The sequence below is a fragment of the Furipterus horrens genome, unplaced genomic scaffold (assembly GCF_987537825.1).
Source record: "Furipterus horrens unplaced genomic scaffold, mFurHor1.1.pri manual_scaffold_4, whole genome shotgun sequence".
NCBI lineage: Eukaryota > Metazoa > Chordata > Mammalia > Chiroptera > Furipteridae > Furipterus > Furipterus horrens.
Genome location: NW_028327174.1, coordinates 3,382,706 through 3,398,955, shown reverse-complemented (window position 1 = coordinate 3,398,955; position 16,250 = coordinate 3,382,706). Strand labels below are relative to the sequence as shown.

The window sequence follows — 16,250 nt, the reverse complement described above, 5'->3', positions numbered from 1 at the left end:
AGCCAGGGCCCTTCCTCCTGGTTCTAGCCTGGGACACCTGCAGTCTGGCAAGGGGGGCGCACAGCCATTGGGCTGAGAGTGCCTGTGTACACAGGGACAAGGACGGGGAAAGAGCAATGAACCCTGACTGGGGCGGCTTGTGGGTGTCTTTACAAATTCAAAAGAGGATATTCCAAGCCCCCAAGACAGGAGAAAGAGCAATTAGGTGTCACCCAGAGGCAATGAACCGAAGGCTGGAGGAGCGGAGCAAATGATGACTGGCCAATGCTTCAGACGAGGGTTCCCACTACAATCAGGAGACAGGGGAGAACTGCATGGCACTGCATTGGAACCTGTGGTATTGACGGGAGTTTATTATTTTTAAAAAAATATCTCCTTCTTATCTTTGCTGACAAGGCCCCCAGGCACTGGTATTCCAGCAATACTAGGCATGCCCACTGTGCTCACACACCTTGGTTGCTAAATCCTTCCCCACAGGAAGGAATTGGGGTTCCTTGAAGGAGAAAGGTCAATTCCAGGTCTGGGCAAAGAAAGTACAAGGGGAGCCTAAAACAACTTGTTGAGCCCAAAAACAAAGTATTTTTTTAATTATAGGGATAGGTCCAAAGGGCAGAGGAGCTAGCTGGAAAGGCCAAATTAGGAACAACTTGCAGGTGTCAGACAAAAATCGGAAACAAGTAAAATGCCCATCGGCAGCAGAGTGGCTAGATTGTGATATAGTCACACAATGAGATGCTTACTACACAGTGATTTTAAAAAACAACTACCGGTCCACACAACCACACAGGTGCACTTCACCATCAAAATGATGAACAAAAGCAGCCAAGTACCAATGGCGGTGCGTCACAATACCCCATTCCCACACCATTCATGACCAAGCGAGGTCTAGGGTGACAGAGGCCAGAGAAGGGCGTGGTTTGGGCCAGATGAGAGGGTCCAATGGGAAGGAACGCGAGAGCCCCTTGCAGAGCGCAGGAAACATTATCTTGCGCTCAGTGGTGGTGACTGGTGATACAGATACAGTGTCGATGGATCCAGATGTGGGTACCGGTAGAGAGAGAGAGGTAGATGGAGAGGCAGGGCCTGCCTTCTGGTTGTGCAGCGAGGGGTGGGCGTGGGGGTCCTGCAGGGCCCTGGGCTCAGGAGGCCCCGGCATGTGGGGTTTAATGCTCTGTGGTCACCATCTTGAAATTCTTAATAATTGTATTGGAACTCATGCGTGATAAATGAAGTCTGATGGGGTAAGGGAGCATATGCTGAGGATTTAGAGCCTGGGCTCACCAGGGGTTCCACGGAAGCCTGGTCCGCCCCGTGGGTAGTGAGCGCTGCATCTCTGGAGGTGTGTAAGGGACTGGATGGCTTTCTGCCTGGAGAGACTCTTCCTAAAGAAGGTGGACCCGGAAATTCTCTGCCCCGAGATCCCTTAAGGCGGTGGCGGGCCGCTGTCCGTGGTGCTGAACGCAGACGGCTTGCCCGGATCCTACCGCCCTTCCTGTCTGTGACTCTGGGAAGCCACCGCAGCCCCGGCCCCTGCTTCTGCTTTGTTTTCTGTGCCGTCTTGATGCATATTCTTCTATCTGCATGTACTGTCAAAGTGTTAAGGTTAAGCACTCATTTATTACAGAAAGGTCAAACACATACAGAATTACAGAGAACAGTCAATGAGCGTCCATGGGCCCAGCACCCCAGCTCGGGTGTTAGCAGCTCACGTCTTGTCCTCTCACCCACTACCCCCCACACCCGGATTGCTCTCAGGCAAATCTCCTGCGTTCTGCCATTTCATTCATCTGTATTTCAGGGTAATCTCTAAAAGATAAGAACTTCTTTAAAAACATATCCCCAATACATTAACACAAGTGAAAAGTAATGGTTATATCTTAACACCAGCAAACAGGTGGTTGGTGTACACATTCAGATTTGTGGGTGGGATGCAAAGCTGAGAGGGGCTGAGGTGTCTGCCTGGGATGCCCAAAGTAGCCAGGATTTAGTGCCAGACCACAGGCTGCCCCGCTAGTGTCATGTGACCACAGCCACAGATTGGCACATCCCAGCCTGCTGGCCACAGATGACATTAAGCAAGTCTGAGGCACAGGGTGCTGGCTCAGGCAGGTGGTCACCCCACAGGGTGTCCTCGGGGGCAGCCCGTGCCCGGGAGGAACTCCAGGCTCCAACCACGCTCCTGCTCAGACAAGTCCGGGTCAAGGTCAATTCCATCAGAATCTGCAGAAGGGTCCTGAGCATCAGTGTCCCCACTGGCATTCCCGTGTGCAGACTGGGTGGAACCACAGCCTGACCTGAGCTTGAACAGGGTCTCCACCACTGACTGGCTGTGCGTGGCCTAGGACAGGGCACTTCACCCCTCGGAGCCTCAGACTCGTCGGTTAACTTACCGCGGGCCCCCCCGTCCCCCAACCTGTCTTTGTGCCTGCAGTCTCCTCTCCTGGCTTGACTTTCTGCCGACCCAAGGTCCAGGCTTCCATAAAGACCCAGTTAGAAACCCACCCGTGGGGCTCATCCCCTCACGGACTCAATCCCTTCCCTCTGACCACGGGGCATGGCCTATGCTGTGGGCCCAGAGCAGAGCTGGAGGCCCCGGACTTCAGAGACAGGAAATGAGGCTTTGGGGGGGCGGGGACCTGCAGTGTCACAGAGAAGATGCGCCGTGAGGCTGTGGGTCCGTGGTGGTCGGGATCCTCCTACTCCCTGGGGCTCCGCCTTGGGCATTCCCAGCTCCACCACCTACCAATGAGCATAACCTCTCTGCACCTCAGTTTCCTCAGTCGTAGACGGAAGAGAAGATGGCGACTTCCCAGGGTTGTCGTGAGAATTAAGCGAGAGGATGGACTTTGTAAACTTGAAAGTGGCCTGCACGGTGACAGTTAGAGTCCCTGTTCCCTCCACGGAAACAGCAATAGAGACATGTGAGCTTGGGGCAGGGGTCTACCTTGGGCATCAGGACACACCCAGCAGCAATTGGTGCCCAGAACACCAGGCCAGGGGCCTGGCAGCCAGCCCAGGAGTGGGGTTCAAGGATGGGAGTCACAGCCGGGCCGGGGCTGCCGGGCCCGGGGAAGCCCTTGGCTGGGACACTGGGAGGAAGAGGAGGCTGGGGGACCCATGACTTGAGCACGGCTGAGGGGGAGTCATGGTGCAGAATCCAGAGAGTGCTGTGATGTCCCACAGCTCCCCTGATTTTCTCCAGACTCCACCCCAGCCAGGGGCGGGGTGAGGCACAAAGGAGACCCCCGTAGTCTGGTGCCGGGCACAGAGCAGAAGTGTAACAAAGGCGCTTTGGCTGTCCCCTCTCCCTTTCCGAGCAGCAGTCCCTGCCAGGCAAGGGGGTCTGCCAGGGGAGTTTGCTTTCCTCCAATTGCTACTCCGCAGCGTTCATGTTCTGGTCTCCCTCCTGCATGGGGGAGGGGGGAGTTGGGGGGAGGGGACCTCCCCCGGCATGTCAATGCTGGGTGCTGAAAGGGACTCAGACCCAGGGACACCGGCACTCAGGGCCCAGGATCCCTCCTCCTCTCTGTAACACCTCAGGGCTCTGTGTCAGGAGGATGTGGAGGGGACAAGTCAGGGAAGGCTGGCCCGGATCAATTCCTGGGCTGGCTGCTTCGTCTGCTGAGCCATCTCAAGGCCTGGCCTGGGGGACCCTGCGGGTTCTGCTCTGAGGACAGGAAGAGGCCAGAAAAAGTCTGCTGTCCCAGCGTCCTCTCTGCCCGAGAGAGGGAGGGGACAGGGGAGGGAACAGGGGAGGGGTGGCGGCACCATCAACCTTCCTGTGGAACATGGGGGGCTGTGATGGTGGCAGCTGGTAGACACCCCGCAGAAGCACGTGCAGCTGGGATTCTGGAAAGATTTTAATCCCTCTGACCTCTCCGCCCTCTGCGGGGCTGTCGCCTCTGGCTGAGTGGACACGGTAGGAAGTCAGAGATCAAGGTTGCTGGAGTGAGCAGCGCATGGGGTCAGCCCCGAGGGCCGGCGCAGGACAGCGGAAGTCAGAGAGAGGATGTGAGGGAGGCACACCGCCCCGTGCCTCCCACGGGCGCCCCCACCTCTGAGGCGAGCATCCCCGCCGCGGCGCCCAGACCCCCCTCAGCAGAGCTGCCCCCACCCCTCAGGAGGAAACTCCGGAGCCAGGATGCATGCCAGCTCCCGCTTTCTTTCTCTGTCTGACGGGACAGGGCCTGGGGTGACCCAGGAAGAAGTACCCGGGCCCCAGCGAACTGGCTCCAAGGAACAGGGGCTGCAGGGGGCTGGGGCGGCCTCCTCTGGCTCCCAAGGGCCCCCCACCCACACGGTCTGGGACAAGAGTCTGAGAGGGAAAAAGGGAGGCTGCCCTTGGCCCTCCACTGGGCCAACAAGTCCAGTGCCCAGCCTGGGCCGCGGGCTGGGCTCTGGGCTCCAGGCTCCGGGATCCGGGCTCTGGGAGGCGTCAGCGCTGGGCCTCACTCCCGGGGGCAGACATGGCACCAGTCACTGGGCCGGCCCGGCCGGGCGCCCCTCAGGCCGGATGCACGAGGCGGGTCTGGGCTCCTTGGCAGGGTCTGCCGAAGGGGCTGCCTCAGGCTGGAGGCTGCGGGGGGCCAGCAGGCTGCGGAGGAAGCAGAAGCCAGTGAGGGCAAGCTGTGGGCACCCGGGGCTGGGTGAGGGCCGGTGAAGCCATGGGGGCAGCCGGACACACAGCGAGCCCCAGGTCACACTCCTCCCAGGTCCTGCAAGGAGGGGGACCGACCGAGCCCTCTTCTGGCTGCGCTGGGTTGCCAGGAAGGCTCCGGGGAGGGCTGCGCAGGTGTCCTTGGTAAACAAATGGCTGTGACTCGTGTGGGAGGGACCCCGCAGGGAGCCAGGCTGGGAAGAGACCCCGCCCAGGGGACAGCTGGGAAGAGGCAGGACTGGCGGGGATCGGGCGGGGCGGGGACATGGACCGCCCCCTGCGAGCTCGGGCTGCCCCTGTGCAGGGTGAGTGGTGTCTGTCCCGGGGGGCCTGCAGACGCCCCCCGGGACCGGTCAGCACTTGCGTCCAGGCCCAGCACGGATGGTGTGGACTGCCTGCGGGGGCCCCGGGCAGCAGCCGCGCCTCCCGCTCCGCCCAGCCAGCGCCCGCCTCACCTGACCAGCGTGAGGAGCTGGTCCTTCGTCCTGGTGTAGACCCCGAGACCCAAGCCCCTCAGCTCGCCCTGCATCCACTGCAAGTCGGCCGGCGCCTCGGGCAGCCACACTGCCAACCTGCAGGGACAGCAACAGCTTCACCCGAGCGTCAGCCCAGCTGAGCCCCCTCTCCCCACGGGCCTGGAGCAGAATCGGGGGTCCCTGCACCCGAGACACCAGGGCTAAAGACAGGGGGTTGGGGATTAGGGAACGTCCAGAGGTATTGGTTCCACAGCAGAGCAGCTCAGACCCAGGCAGGCTCTGAACTTGGTGGCAGCGGCGGGGCCCGTAGGGTCGGCTCCTCAGGGCACAAGTGGAAACCCAGGAGAAGAAAGGGCGGGGCTTTGGGGCCAGGCCGGCTGGGGTGCAGCCCAGCCCTGCTGTGCGACATGGGCAGGCAGGGAACCTCTCTGGGCCTCAGTTTTCTCACCTGCCATTTAAGGACAGTCACCTCCCTCGGTCCCCTGGACCAGCTCCCCACTCCACACTCCTGCACACACACTCCTCCCAGCAGCCCATGACGGTCCCGAAACCAACAGCTCCCGCAGCTCTCTCTGCTGTCACCCCGTGCCCTGACGTGAGCCCTGCCGTGGTGGCAGAAGGCTGGCCACCCACCCATGGCAGAGAGAGCACTTGGCCAGGCACTTTCTCGGACTCCCTGGGCACTGCAGGGCCGCACCCCACCCCCGCCACCATACTGCCCTTAGAGGAGCCCCTAAACCAGGGCCTCAAACTGGGCATAGTCCACAGTGTCATGTGACAGCAAATGCCAACTGGACTGTCACTGTCGCCTTCCTCGTTGTGGACCTTGGGCCTCTCTTACTGCACCTGCACGTCGGTTACAGAAAACACCGAGCGGGAACTCCCCCGTGGTCTGCGCAGGCATCCATGCTGGCGCTCGTGCACGGATTTCTCTTTAACTAGAAAAGCTAGAGTTTGCCTTTGTCCTTGTTGATTTCAATCTATGAATTCTGTTAACAGCTCAGCATGAGCAGGGCCGGTCAGCAGAAGGCTCACTCCCAGCTTTGGGTCACCCGCAACTTAAACAGCAGGATTGTCTCCATCATAAACTTAGCACAGAGCAGGACGGAGACCTGTGACTCACTGTCATAGACCTTCCTCCAGGGAAGAGAGAGTTCTTACAGAGTTCGGTCTCCCATGACACTCGCGCCGCTGTCTGCTGTCTCCCCCCACTGTCAGGACAGAGGCCCCACTCCTCACAAGGCCGCAGAGCCCTGTGCGTACGGCCCCTGACAGCCTTCCCAGCCCCATCCTGGGCAGCGCGCCGCCTTTAGGCTCCAGCCACACTGGCCTCCCTTCTGCCCCAGGACCTTTGCACGTGCTGTTCCAGCCATCTGAAATGCTTTTCCCATCTGTCTTTGCTTAGCTGACTCCTATCCATCCTTCAGATTATAGCTCAAAAGTTACCTCCTCTAAGCAGCAGTCCCTGCCTAGATAGCCCTAGTGTGAGCCACCCCGGTTCAGAGCCAGTGTAGACCGCTCCAGGTGCTCTCCGAGCAGAGCAGTGATTACACGCGTGAATGTGATGACATGTGTTGTCGGACTCCACAAGGCCAGGGACTGGGTCTGGGTCAGGGCTGCCCCTTAGCCTCCAGCCAGGGCTCGGCCTCTGGTAAGCTCTCCATAACCATTCTCGAATAAATGAACAACAGCACAGAGTGATCCATCAGTCAGCAGGGTTAGGATGGTGAGTGAGGGCTTAACCACAGCCAGTCTGGCCTGGAAGACCCCTGTTTTGTGCAAAAGGAGTCTGAGGCTCAGAGAGGTCAAGAGACCTGGCCCAGGCCACACAGCGAATCTGAGCCAGGCCTCACCCTAGAGTTATTGTCAAAAACAGCACACGATCTCTGAGGCTTTGGCAGGTGGAGCAATGGGCCGAAGGTCCTAGAGACCAGGGAGGGGCCAGGGCACTGACCAGGAGGCCCCCACGTGGTCACAGCTGCTACACTGCCCCCCCATCAGTCCTCCAAGACCCCTCTGAGTCATCCAGCCAACACCAGGCAGTGCGGTGCGCCGGCTGCCCTTCCTGCCATGGGTGCTGGCCTCCACCCCAGCCCCGGCAGGGCCTCACCTTTTGCTCCGGTAGTAGAGGTACTCGAAGGGCAGCGTGCAGGGCAGCAGCAGGTAGGTCAGCAGCCTCCCGGGCCTCGACTGCCAGAGGCGGGCCCAGGGCCCGGGGTCCCTTGTATGTGTCGTCTTCAGCGCTGTGAGAGAAGCCAGAGCATGCCCACCCGCCCCTCCAGCGGGATCCCTCTCCGCCCCACACCGTCCGCAGAAACGGCACAGATCAGGCCCCTACTGCGGGCCGGTGGGGGCTAGGCCCTCCGCTTGTGCTCTCTCATTATTGTCCCTGAAATGGGCAGGCTGTGCCCCTTCACAGAAGAGGAGACACAGGTTCAGAGTGGAGAAGCAACTTGCCCAAAGACCACCTCTAGGAAGTGGCAGGGCCAGGATGGACCTCCAGCCTCCTCAGGCTCCCCCAGCTCTTCCCACCTCTCCCAGCCCTCTGGAAAGTCTGCTGGGACTGCCCAGGACGGGACAGGTGCTCACCCTACCTCCCGTGATAACAGTATTAATATTAACCACAGCAGTGGCAGCAGCTGGGCCAAAACGACCCCTTTCCAAGCCCTTTCTCCCCTTAATTGACCAGAGTGGACGGGACCTGCATCCGGCCGGGGGCAGAGCCAGAGCCCAGTCACCTGCCCCAGATGGGGCACAGCCATGCGCACACCCGCAACCTGACCCTGGCCAGGGCTGCTAGAGACAGACGCTGGGAGAGTTCACATCAACATTCCAGAGACGTGGCTCCGGTGGTCTACCTGCACTGCCGCGTGTCCTAGGGCACGTCCCCTCCCCTCCCCAAGCCTTGGTTACCTCCACTGTAATGGCAGGACCTGGCCCTCTGGGCAGGGATGCCTGTAAGGGCCAGGCCAGGTGACACCCCCTCCCCCACTCCCCCTGCCCCCTGCTGGTGCCGCCCCATCAGAGAGGCGGCTCTCTGGTTCCCCCGTGTGGCTGCAGAGATGCTGCCAGGGATCCAGAGCGTCAAGCTTGGACCCCCAGCTCAGCACACGTCACAGTCCCGTGGGGTCTCCAGCACTGAAAGAGGCACCCTCTCCCCCCACCCCCTCACCCATCTCATTGTCTCTGCTCCCCTCCCAGCCTCCTGCCTCTCAGCCTGTCCCCGCCCCCCTGCCCCCTGCTAGGTGCAGCAATCACTGACCTAGAGTTCAGAGTAGCAGTGAACAATGAAAAGGAGGGGTCGCCTCCAGGAAACCCCTTGGGGCCCATGTCCCTCCTCCAACCCACGTTCCCAAACCTCCCAGCCTCTCTTAGCTCATCTCTGCTACCCTGCCCCTCAACCACTGTGCCACAGCCACGGGGCCTCCGCTCTTCTCCCCTCCACACCACCCCAGGACATTTGCATGTGCTGTGCCCGCTGCCTGGACACTGCTGTCCCCCCTCTCTCTGCCTGGCCAACTCCTCCTTTCCCGTCTCACTAGGATGCTGCTCTAAGTCACCTCCAACCCACACCATCTCGCGTGTCTGTGGGACCCTTGCTTTCCTGTTATTGCAGCTGCGACATGTAGGTCCCCGAGCAGGAGAACAGGCTCAATGACTCAGAGCAGGACTCCTGGTTCTGCCCTTTGTGAGGCGCTTAACCTCTCTGTGTTGTGGTTTCTGCATCTGGACAACGGGGACAATTCAGGGCCGTCCTCGGAGTATTGCTGAGAGGATGAAGTGAGTTCAGACCCTCCGTAGGTGCCCCTCCCAGGTCCCTCCGTATCCCCTGCCCTTTCCTGGATGGTGGGCAAAGACCTGGCTTCCTCGGTCACAGACTTGGGTTCCAGTCACCCGAGAGACCCTGGTGAGTCCCTTCCCCTCTCTGGGCTTCAGGTTTCTCATCACTGAAATGCGATGAGAAAACACCCTGAGACCCCGGCTGCAGCGAGGGGTGAGTGGCACGCACGTAAGGCCCCTTGGCACCACACCTGGTACCCAGCAGGCACTCAGAAAGAGGCCTGCCCTCTTCCCGGCCAGGAGCATCCTCAGAGAAGGTGCCGGCCCCAAGCCCCCCGAGGGCTGGTACCTGCCGGTGGAAAAGTGGAGGGAGGAAGGGGCCGTACCGGTCTCCAGCTCTGGGGAGAGCTGCTCAAAGTTGGGTATGTCCTTGACCCGCACGTTGGGCACCGCCCAGTTGAGCGACAGGCCCGCCTTCTGGCCTCTGTCGTGACCAGTGTCCCGGGTCCCCTCAGCTGGGGCTGGCGGCTCCTTAGACACCAACGTCCACAGCACCGGTTCCTTGATGAGCCCTGGGTCAGGCGAGAGGAGGGACGTGGCAGGTCAGCACATCTGGAGCCTCCCGGTGACGACGGGTCCCCAGGCTCTCCACGTGGTCTGCACCACCTGCGTGGCTCGGTGCCCAAACTCAGCTCTGCGGACCCGCGTGTCACAGGGCGGACCCAGGGCTCATCCTGGGTGACCCTCCCCTCATCACCCTGCCCAGCGCTGCTCCGTTTCCTGTGCACCTCCATTTCTCTTTTCCTTTTCCTGTTTTGAATTCTGTCTGTTCACTTTCTAGTGGTTCATCAGAGCCCGGACCCTGGGGCCCCATTCTGAGTTCAAGTCCTGGCTCTACCACCTGTTAGCTGTGTGACCTGACAGCTCCCTGCCTCAGTTTCCCTCTCTGTGAACCAGGAAAATGAAAGACATGCTCTAGCTGATTTTCTAAGAATCAGGTGAGTGACTAAATCAAGCCCAGGTCTGGGCACATGGTAAGTGCTCAGCAAGTGCTTTCTTGCTGCTGTGTGTTTGAGGCCATACTGGGAGATGGGGGTTGGGGACATGAATTTTGGGGCCAGACAACCTGGGTTCAAATCTCAGCTCTAGCACTTTGAAGAGCATTGCCCTATGGGATGACATCACAGCCCTCTCTGATCCACCCAGGACCCCATGAGCACACACACACACATACTCACACCTGCAGCCGTACTAAGTTATGTTCCATCACGGTCTGACCTCTGTTCCTTTGCCCTTATTTGTCTTCTCTGACTGAAATGTCCTCTTCCTTTCCATCTTCAACCTTTCATAATTTCCCTTGCTGGACAAAATCCAGCTCACCTATCACCACCTCCAGGAAGCCCTCGCCCACTCCACCCCACCCCCTTCCCCCAGGCTGAGTCAGGTGCCTCCTCTGGGCTCCCACAGCCCTGAGCATCCCTCCATCTCCCTGGGGAGATGTCACTCTCTGGATCTGTCCCCCTGAACCAGGCTGTGGGCAGCTCAAGGGCGGGACGCATGTATGATTCCCCCCAGCAGCCAACGCAGGCCAAGCACAGAGCAGATGCCGAGGAAGAGAATGCGTGAGCCGAGGCCCATAAAATGTCAAATGCCCAGGAGGCAGGGTCCGCCTGGCACTCACGTGGGGCGTCATCCCTGCTACTGTGGCACTGTCACCTACCGCGTCTCTCCAGGAACCTCAGGGTGTCTAGGTAGCCTTGTCTGCAGTAGTGGGCCACCATCTGTCAACACACAGGACAGGGCGGGATGAGGACGGCCAGCGCTGCCCCTCAACCTGGCGGCCACAGGCCAGAGACCCGTCTTCAGCCCCTCAGTGAGGCTCAAGCACCCTGGGGGCCCTGGCACGGGGCAGGGCGGGCCACAGGATGGCAGCTGGGATGGGTCTGCAGCCTCCTGCGTGTCTCCTGCTCCAGCCTCCCCACCCCTATGTACAGTTCCCTCCTCCGGCCCAGGACGCCTGGGACGTGGCCTGGTTCCTGGCGGGCAACGCATGATGGATGGCCCTCTTTGCCCTTTGCCCTTTGGCTCTGGGACCAGTCGGAGATGACAGAGTGGCCCTGGGGCCCATGCCCATCTGCGTCGGTCAGAGTCCCTTGCAAGGGGAAAGGGCTCCTGCAGGTCCCTTGCTGTGTGACCTCAGGACAGCCACACGGCCGTTCTCAGCACCTCGGTTTCCGTGTCTCTGAAATGGGGCTGAGAGGGTCTGCCCACCCCTCCCCTGGAGGAGCAGAGCAAACGGTCAGGACCGTTCCGCACACGATAAAGCCCCACACAGCCCTGAGGGGTGTGAAGGGCCAGGGGAGGGCCGGGGCGCGGTTGCGCCGGAGGAGCCTGTTATGATGACAAACTATTTGTTACCAAATTACGTATTTTCCAAAAATACCGAGGGGCGAAAAACAGGAAATGGGGGCCTGCTGTCTGTCTTTCCCTGAGCGTGTGCCTCGCCACCGCCCAGGGGCTCCATCTGGCCGTGGCCTAGGGCAGCAGGTAGAAGCGCGGGACTGGGCGAGCTGAGGATTTAGAACCTGGCCTGGCAGCTTCTAGGCTGTGTGACTTTGAATAAGTCACTTAGCCTCTCTGCGTTGTGGTGTTCTTCTCTGAGCAACGGAGACTACGATAGCACCTTCTCACGGGCCCGGACCCAGAGGAGCCCCGGCAGGGGCCCGGCTCAGCCCCTGGCTTAGCCTCAGGCTCAGCAGTGGAGGCCCGTCTAACTCAACGGGTGCTGGAGGGGGCTTGAAATAAGGGCACCGCATGGGCTTCAGGCTGTGGGTTCGAGAGCTTGGCCGCCAGACACAGGACACGGAGAGGGCTCAGCGGCACAGAGTCTGACTCACAGGGCCCTTGATCACGGCCGGGGCTCTCACGCCCGCAAGACTGGACACTGGGGCCAGACCTACCTCGGGGTCGGGGGTCAGGAGGCTGATCATGGCCAGGAACACGTTCATGGTGGAGATCTGGAAGCTGGCATTGAAGGCGTTCAGCTCGAGCATGCTGGCCGAGGTGCTCTGGGGGCAGATGTCCACTGTCCCGGGGAAGGGCGACACCGTGATGGTGGCGGGGCAGTCCGCGAAGGGCATGTTGTTGCTCAGGGCCCCGTCGATGTAGCGCTGCGATCGGGGTGAACGTGCCGCCCTCAGGTCACCCGCCCTCCTCCCACGCCGCCACGGAGCCGTCCGCTCAGCGTGGGCTGCAGCCGGTGACCCTGGGCTGCCCTTGAATCACCAGGTCCCTTCTAGCCCAGGATGCTCTGAGCGCCCCAGGAGTGGAGGAAAGGCTGGCACACAGCAGGTGCTCAAGGAACATGGCTGCCCTCCACCCACCAGGGCAGGACCTCGGCCACTTACCTCCCCTCTGAACTGGGGGGGAATTATCCCGCAGTAGAAAGGAAAGTACAGGGTACAGACCAAGGCCTGGGAAGACAAGAGTCAGCACAGACAGCTGTTCACAGTCCTCACACGCTCGGGACCTGCTCTGAGCACCACGTGTAACCCCAGGGCAGCCCACAAGGTGGCTGCTATTTGTCCTGCATCCAGGGGAGGGAACGGAGGCCCCGGGAGGCATCAGGTCCCAGCCACGTCCTCAGAGTGAAGAAAGGATTTGGACATAGGCCTGTCTCAACATCCGCCCTCCTCTTCCTGCCAACAGGACCCTTGCTGCCTTGGGGCTGCTGCCGGGACATCTTCCCCCAAGGGCAAACGGAGGTACCAAAGTGCCTCTTCTCCTTCACCAGTCTGGCAGGAGTCTAGGGCCATCTCCCAAAGTGTTGTTCCTTCGACACCCATTCCAACCTCATGCACCCCAAACAGGAAACCTAACTTCTCTACCTACTTGGAAAGCACTGCCTGCTCTCCCCCGGAGACGCTCTGACAAGTCCTACCCGAAGAAAGACCCTTCACGGAGACCCTGATGCTACTGGCATTTCGGGCTGGGTAATTCTCCACCGTGGCAGGTGGGGGCGCTGTCCTGAGCATTGAAGGGTGTGTAGCGGGACCCCTACCCCCTGCATGCTGGGGGTATGTACACGCACACATGTACTCACACACGCACAGTTGCTACATGGCCCCCGGGGGAAGTTCATGCTCCTTGAGGACCCCTGGCCTAGAGTTGGCCAAACTCATGGAGCAGAGCCCCGGGAAACCTATCCTGGCTCTGCCCAGACAGCGACACAGGTGTGCGCCTCATGCCCACAGATTCATAATGAGTGACAGCAGCTAATGTTTCCTGAGCACCCTCTATGTGCCGGGGGCCCTGTACTATGTGCTCTATAGGTGACGATGTGGGAATGCACTTTGGGGTCCTTAACTGGCTCCTCAGGGAGACGTGGACGTCAGCCCAGAGCAAGGGACGGGCCCCTCCCTGCACACCCCAAGAACTCAGGTCGGCACAGACTCAGAAACAGCCCTGTGCTGGGGGCTGGGGCACCCGGATGAAGTGGGTTCTGCATCAGGGGCCCTAGTCTGGGTGGAAGGTGCAGACCCCAAAGGGGAGGGTGGGCAGAGCTGCAATGGGGGAAGCACGGGGCCCCCTGCTCAGGCCTCACGGAATAGGCGCCACTCCCCTACCTGGTCGAGCCCCTCCCCGCCTGCCCCTGCTCTCTTTCCTTGACCGCGGGGCTCTCTGGCACGTCCTCCTCTTTTATTTTGACACTGGATTGCTTCTTAACTCATCGCAGGTGTGGTCATTATCTGTACCCCGCACACGTCAGACTAGACGCCCCAAGATTTAGGCAGCTTTCTGATCTATGTCATTCCCTGTTCACAGCCGCAGTGGCTGGCACATAACGTGCTCAGTACGTCTTTGCCCACTGCACCTAAAAGCACTTGGAGCCCTGACCAGTGTGGTGCAGTGGGTCGGGCGTCGTTCTGGAGAGCAGAAGGTTGCTGGTTCGATTCCTAGTCAGGGCACGTGTCCGGGTTGTGGATTTGGCCCCTGGTTGGGACGCGTACAAGAGGCAACCGATCAAGTGATCGATGTTCCGCTCTCACATCGATGTTTCTCTCCCTCTCTCCCTCTCTCCCTCGCCTCCCCTCTAAGAATAAATAAAATTAAAAAAAAAAAAAGCACTTGGAGGACCAGGGTGGGTTAGGGGCTGGCAGGCACACCTCTGGAAAGAGCAGCTGAACGCCTGGGTTTCCCCCTCCCCAGCCCGACCCTCTGTGTGCAGCTGAGGGGCCCCCAACGCAAGCGGGGAGGCCTCCACGCTCCTCCTGCTCATTTGTAAACAAACTGAGGGGCGGCAAGTTCTCCGCCTCCCACCCGGCAGATGTTTCTGCCCCTGGGATGTCACTCTGGTAGGAGATGGAGCCCACCCAACTGCCACCAGGCCCAGGGGCCCGCCACGGGCTCACCTGGATGACCTCATCGCGGGTGGCGAAGTCTGTGACGATGAAGTTGTGGCCATCAGGCCAGCGGGTCAGGGAGATGCCCAGCTGCCGGGAGGCCACGATGTGGACGTCGTCGGGCAGAAAGCCTTGCAGCTCCTGCTTGATGTACTCGATGGGCGCGAAGGCCGGGTGGAAGATGCCCAGGCTCAGCTGCTTCACCTGCTTGGCCAGGTTCAGGAGGTAGGAGCAGCAGAAGTCTGCAGGCATGGGGACAGGGACCTAAGCCCCCAGGGAGTCCGCCTCTCCGCCGGCGGAAAGGCTTGACTTCCCTCCTGGGTGCCATGGGAGTGGTGGGTCCTCCCCTCTCTGCTCAGAGTTTCTGTGCCCAGCCCTGCGTTGGGCCCCTAAGTGACCTTGGCAACAGTCTTCCAGGCTCTGAGCCTCCCGTCCTCCTCTGCGGAATGGGGTACCCCCAGTTGTGAGTCCTCAGGGTTTTCAGGAGGGTTAACGTGAGTGCGGCGGGAGTAACGACGCTGGGCAGGGCGCCAAGCCTGGGCCCTGGAACACCCCTCCCTCCGCGCCCGCCCCCTCCCGTGGGAACCAGCTCCACCGCGGCCGGGGAGAGCCCCCGCCCCGGCCGCCCGGCCTCGGGCCGCACCTGCGGGCTTGTCCAGGAGGAGGCAGAGGGCGTTGAGCGCGCCGGCGGAGGAGCCGTAGACGCGGCGGGCGCCCCGGAGGAGGCGCGGGGCGCGCTCCCGCAGACACTGGGTCGCGCCCACGTGGTAGAGACCCAGGAAGCCCGAGCCGCTGAAGGACAGGCTCCAGCTGCCCTCCTCCTCGAAGCTGCTCATGCCGCGGGGCCGGGGCCGGGAGAGCGTCGGAAAAGGGCCGGGAACGGGGGTCGGCGGCGGACGCTGTCGGGATGGGGCGCAGGACGGGGAAGGCTCCCGGGTTGAGCGAGGTGCGGCCCAGATGTGAAGCTCCGGAGGGAGACCCAGGGCTCCGTCCCTGCGCAGCGTCACCTGGCGTCCCAGCCAATGAGGTCCCGGGGCTGCGACCGCCCCCTCTCCAGCAGGTGAGCCCCAGGTGTGCCCCAGAAAAGTGCCAGCGCGCCGTGGGTGCCCGGCGCCGCCCCCACATGCCTGCCCTGGGCCGGGTCGGCAACACCGCCCCAGATTTCCCGCGACTGGTTCCTGGGGGAGTGGGACCGGCTCTTGGTCAGATCCCTGGCAGTCCTGGCGGAAGCCTGACTCCTGACCTCCTGGGACAGATGAGGAAACCGAGGGCAGGAGGGGCAGTGAAAGCCAGAAAGTGGCAGAGCTGGACCCCCAACACCTGGTCTTTGGGGTGCAACTTAACCCCGCAGCTGAGCTGGCCCAGGGACCAGGAGGGCCGCGGGAGGCAGGACATCCGGGCTGCAGGCTTAGCACCACCCGACCTGCGTGTGCCGCCCAGGCTCCTCCCCCTCCCCCGGCTGTGGAGCTTTCAGCACAACGCGAGAGGTTTGCACTGAGGACTTACAGGACCCCTCTGCTCTGATCTCTGCACCCCCAAACACAGACGCCCCCATCCACTGCCCAGCCCTGGGGGGCAGCAGCCCTCATGCTGGGCAGCGCTTTCATTGCTGTCACCTTCACCCAGGGCCAGGTGGGGACACTGACCCCTGACCCCTGCTGGGCACAGCCAGGAAATGCCTCCAAGCAAACGTGTCCACATCCTGTAAAGGCCGGGGTGGGGGTGGGGGTGGTGGACAGCCAGTGAAATGAAGTACCCCAGAGAAATCATCCGGTGTGGGGAGCAGCGTTGCCTGTGGTGGTGGGTCACACGCAGCCCCCCCACCCCATGGGGATGGATGAGTAACCAGTGGGCAGTCCACGGAACATCCTAGAGCCCTGGAAGTGGTGGGCGGAAGGCGAATGAGATTTATTTCATGATACGGTTGATGTGGAC

General features: G+C 61.1%; 1 protein-coding gene across 1 annotated transcript; it reads right to left on the bottom strand.

The window, feature by feature from the left end:
* Positions 1-5,108: 5,108 nt before the first annotated feature.
* Positions 5,109-15,333, bottom strand: PNPLA5 (patatin like domain 5, triacylglycerol lipase). Its single transcript, XM_090272275.1, has 8 exons — positions 14,959-15,333; positions 14,325-14,557; positions 12,321-12,386; positions 11,874-12,083; positions 10,634-10,694; positions 9,300-9,485; positions 7,244-7,376; positions 5,109-5,229 (listed from the first exon to the last, which is right to left on the bottom strand). Exons 1-8 carry the CDS (start codon positions 15,149-15,151, stop codon positions 5,109-5,111), a joined length of 1,203 nt encoding a protein of 400 aa, XP_090128401.1. The 5' UTR covers positions 15,152-15,333.
* Between the last annotated feature and the right edge of the window lie 917 nt (positions 15,334-16,250).

What these genes read in the sequence shown, in the direction of transcription:
- PNPLA5 (XM_090272275.1), bottom strand. Translation starts at nt 15,151, where the DNA reads ATGAGCAGCTTCGAGGAGGAGGGCAGCTGGAGCCTGTCCTTCAGCGGC. An exon ending in CCTCCTGGACAAGCCCGCAG is followed by an intron (nt 14,558 to 14,958) that starts GTGCGGCCCGAG and finishes CCATGCCTGCAG; the next exon opens with ACTTCTGCTGCTCCTACCTC. An exon ending in CCCGCGATGAGGTCATCCAG is followed by an intron (nt 12,387 to 14,324) that starts GTGAGCCCGTGG and finishes TTGTCTTCCCAG; the next exon opens with GCCTTGGTCTGTACCCTGTA.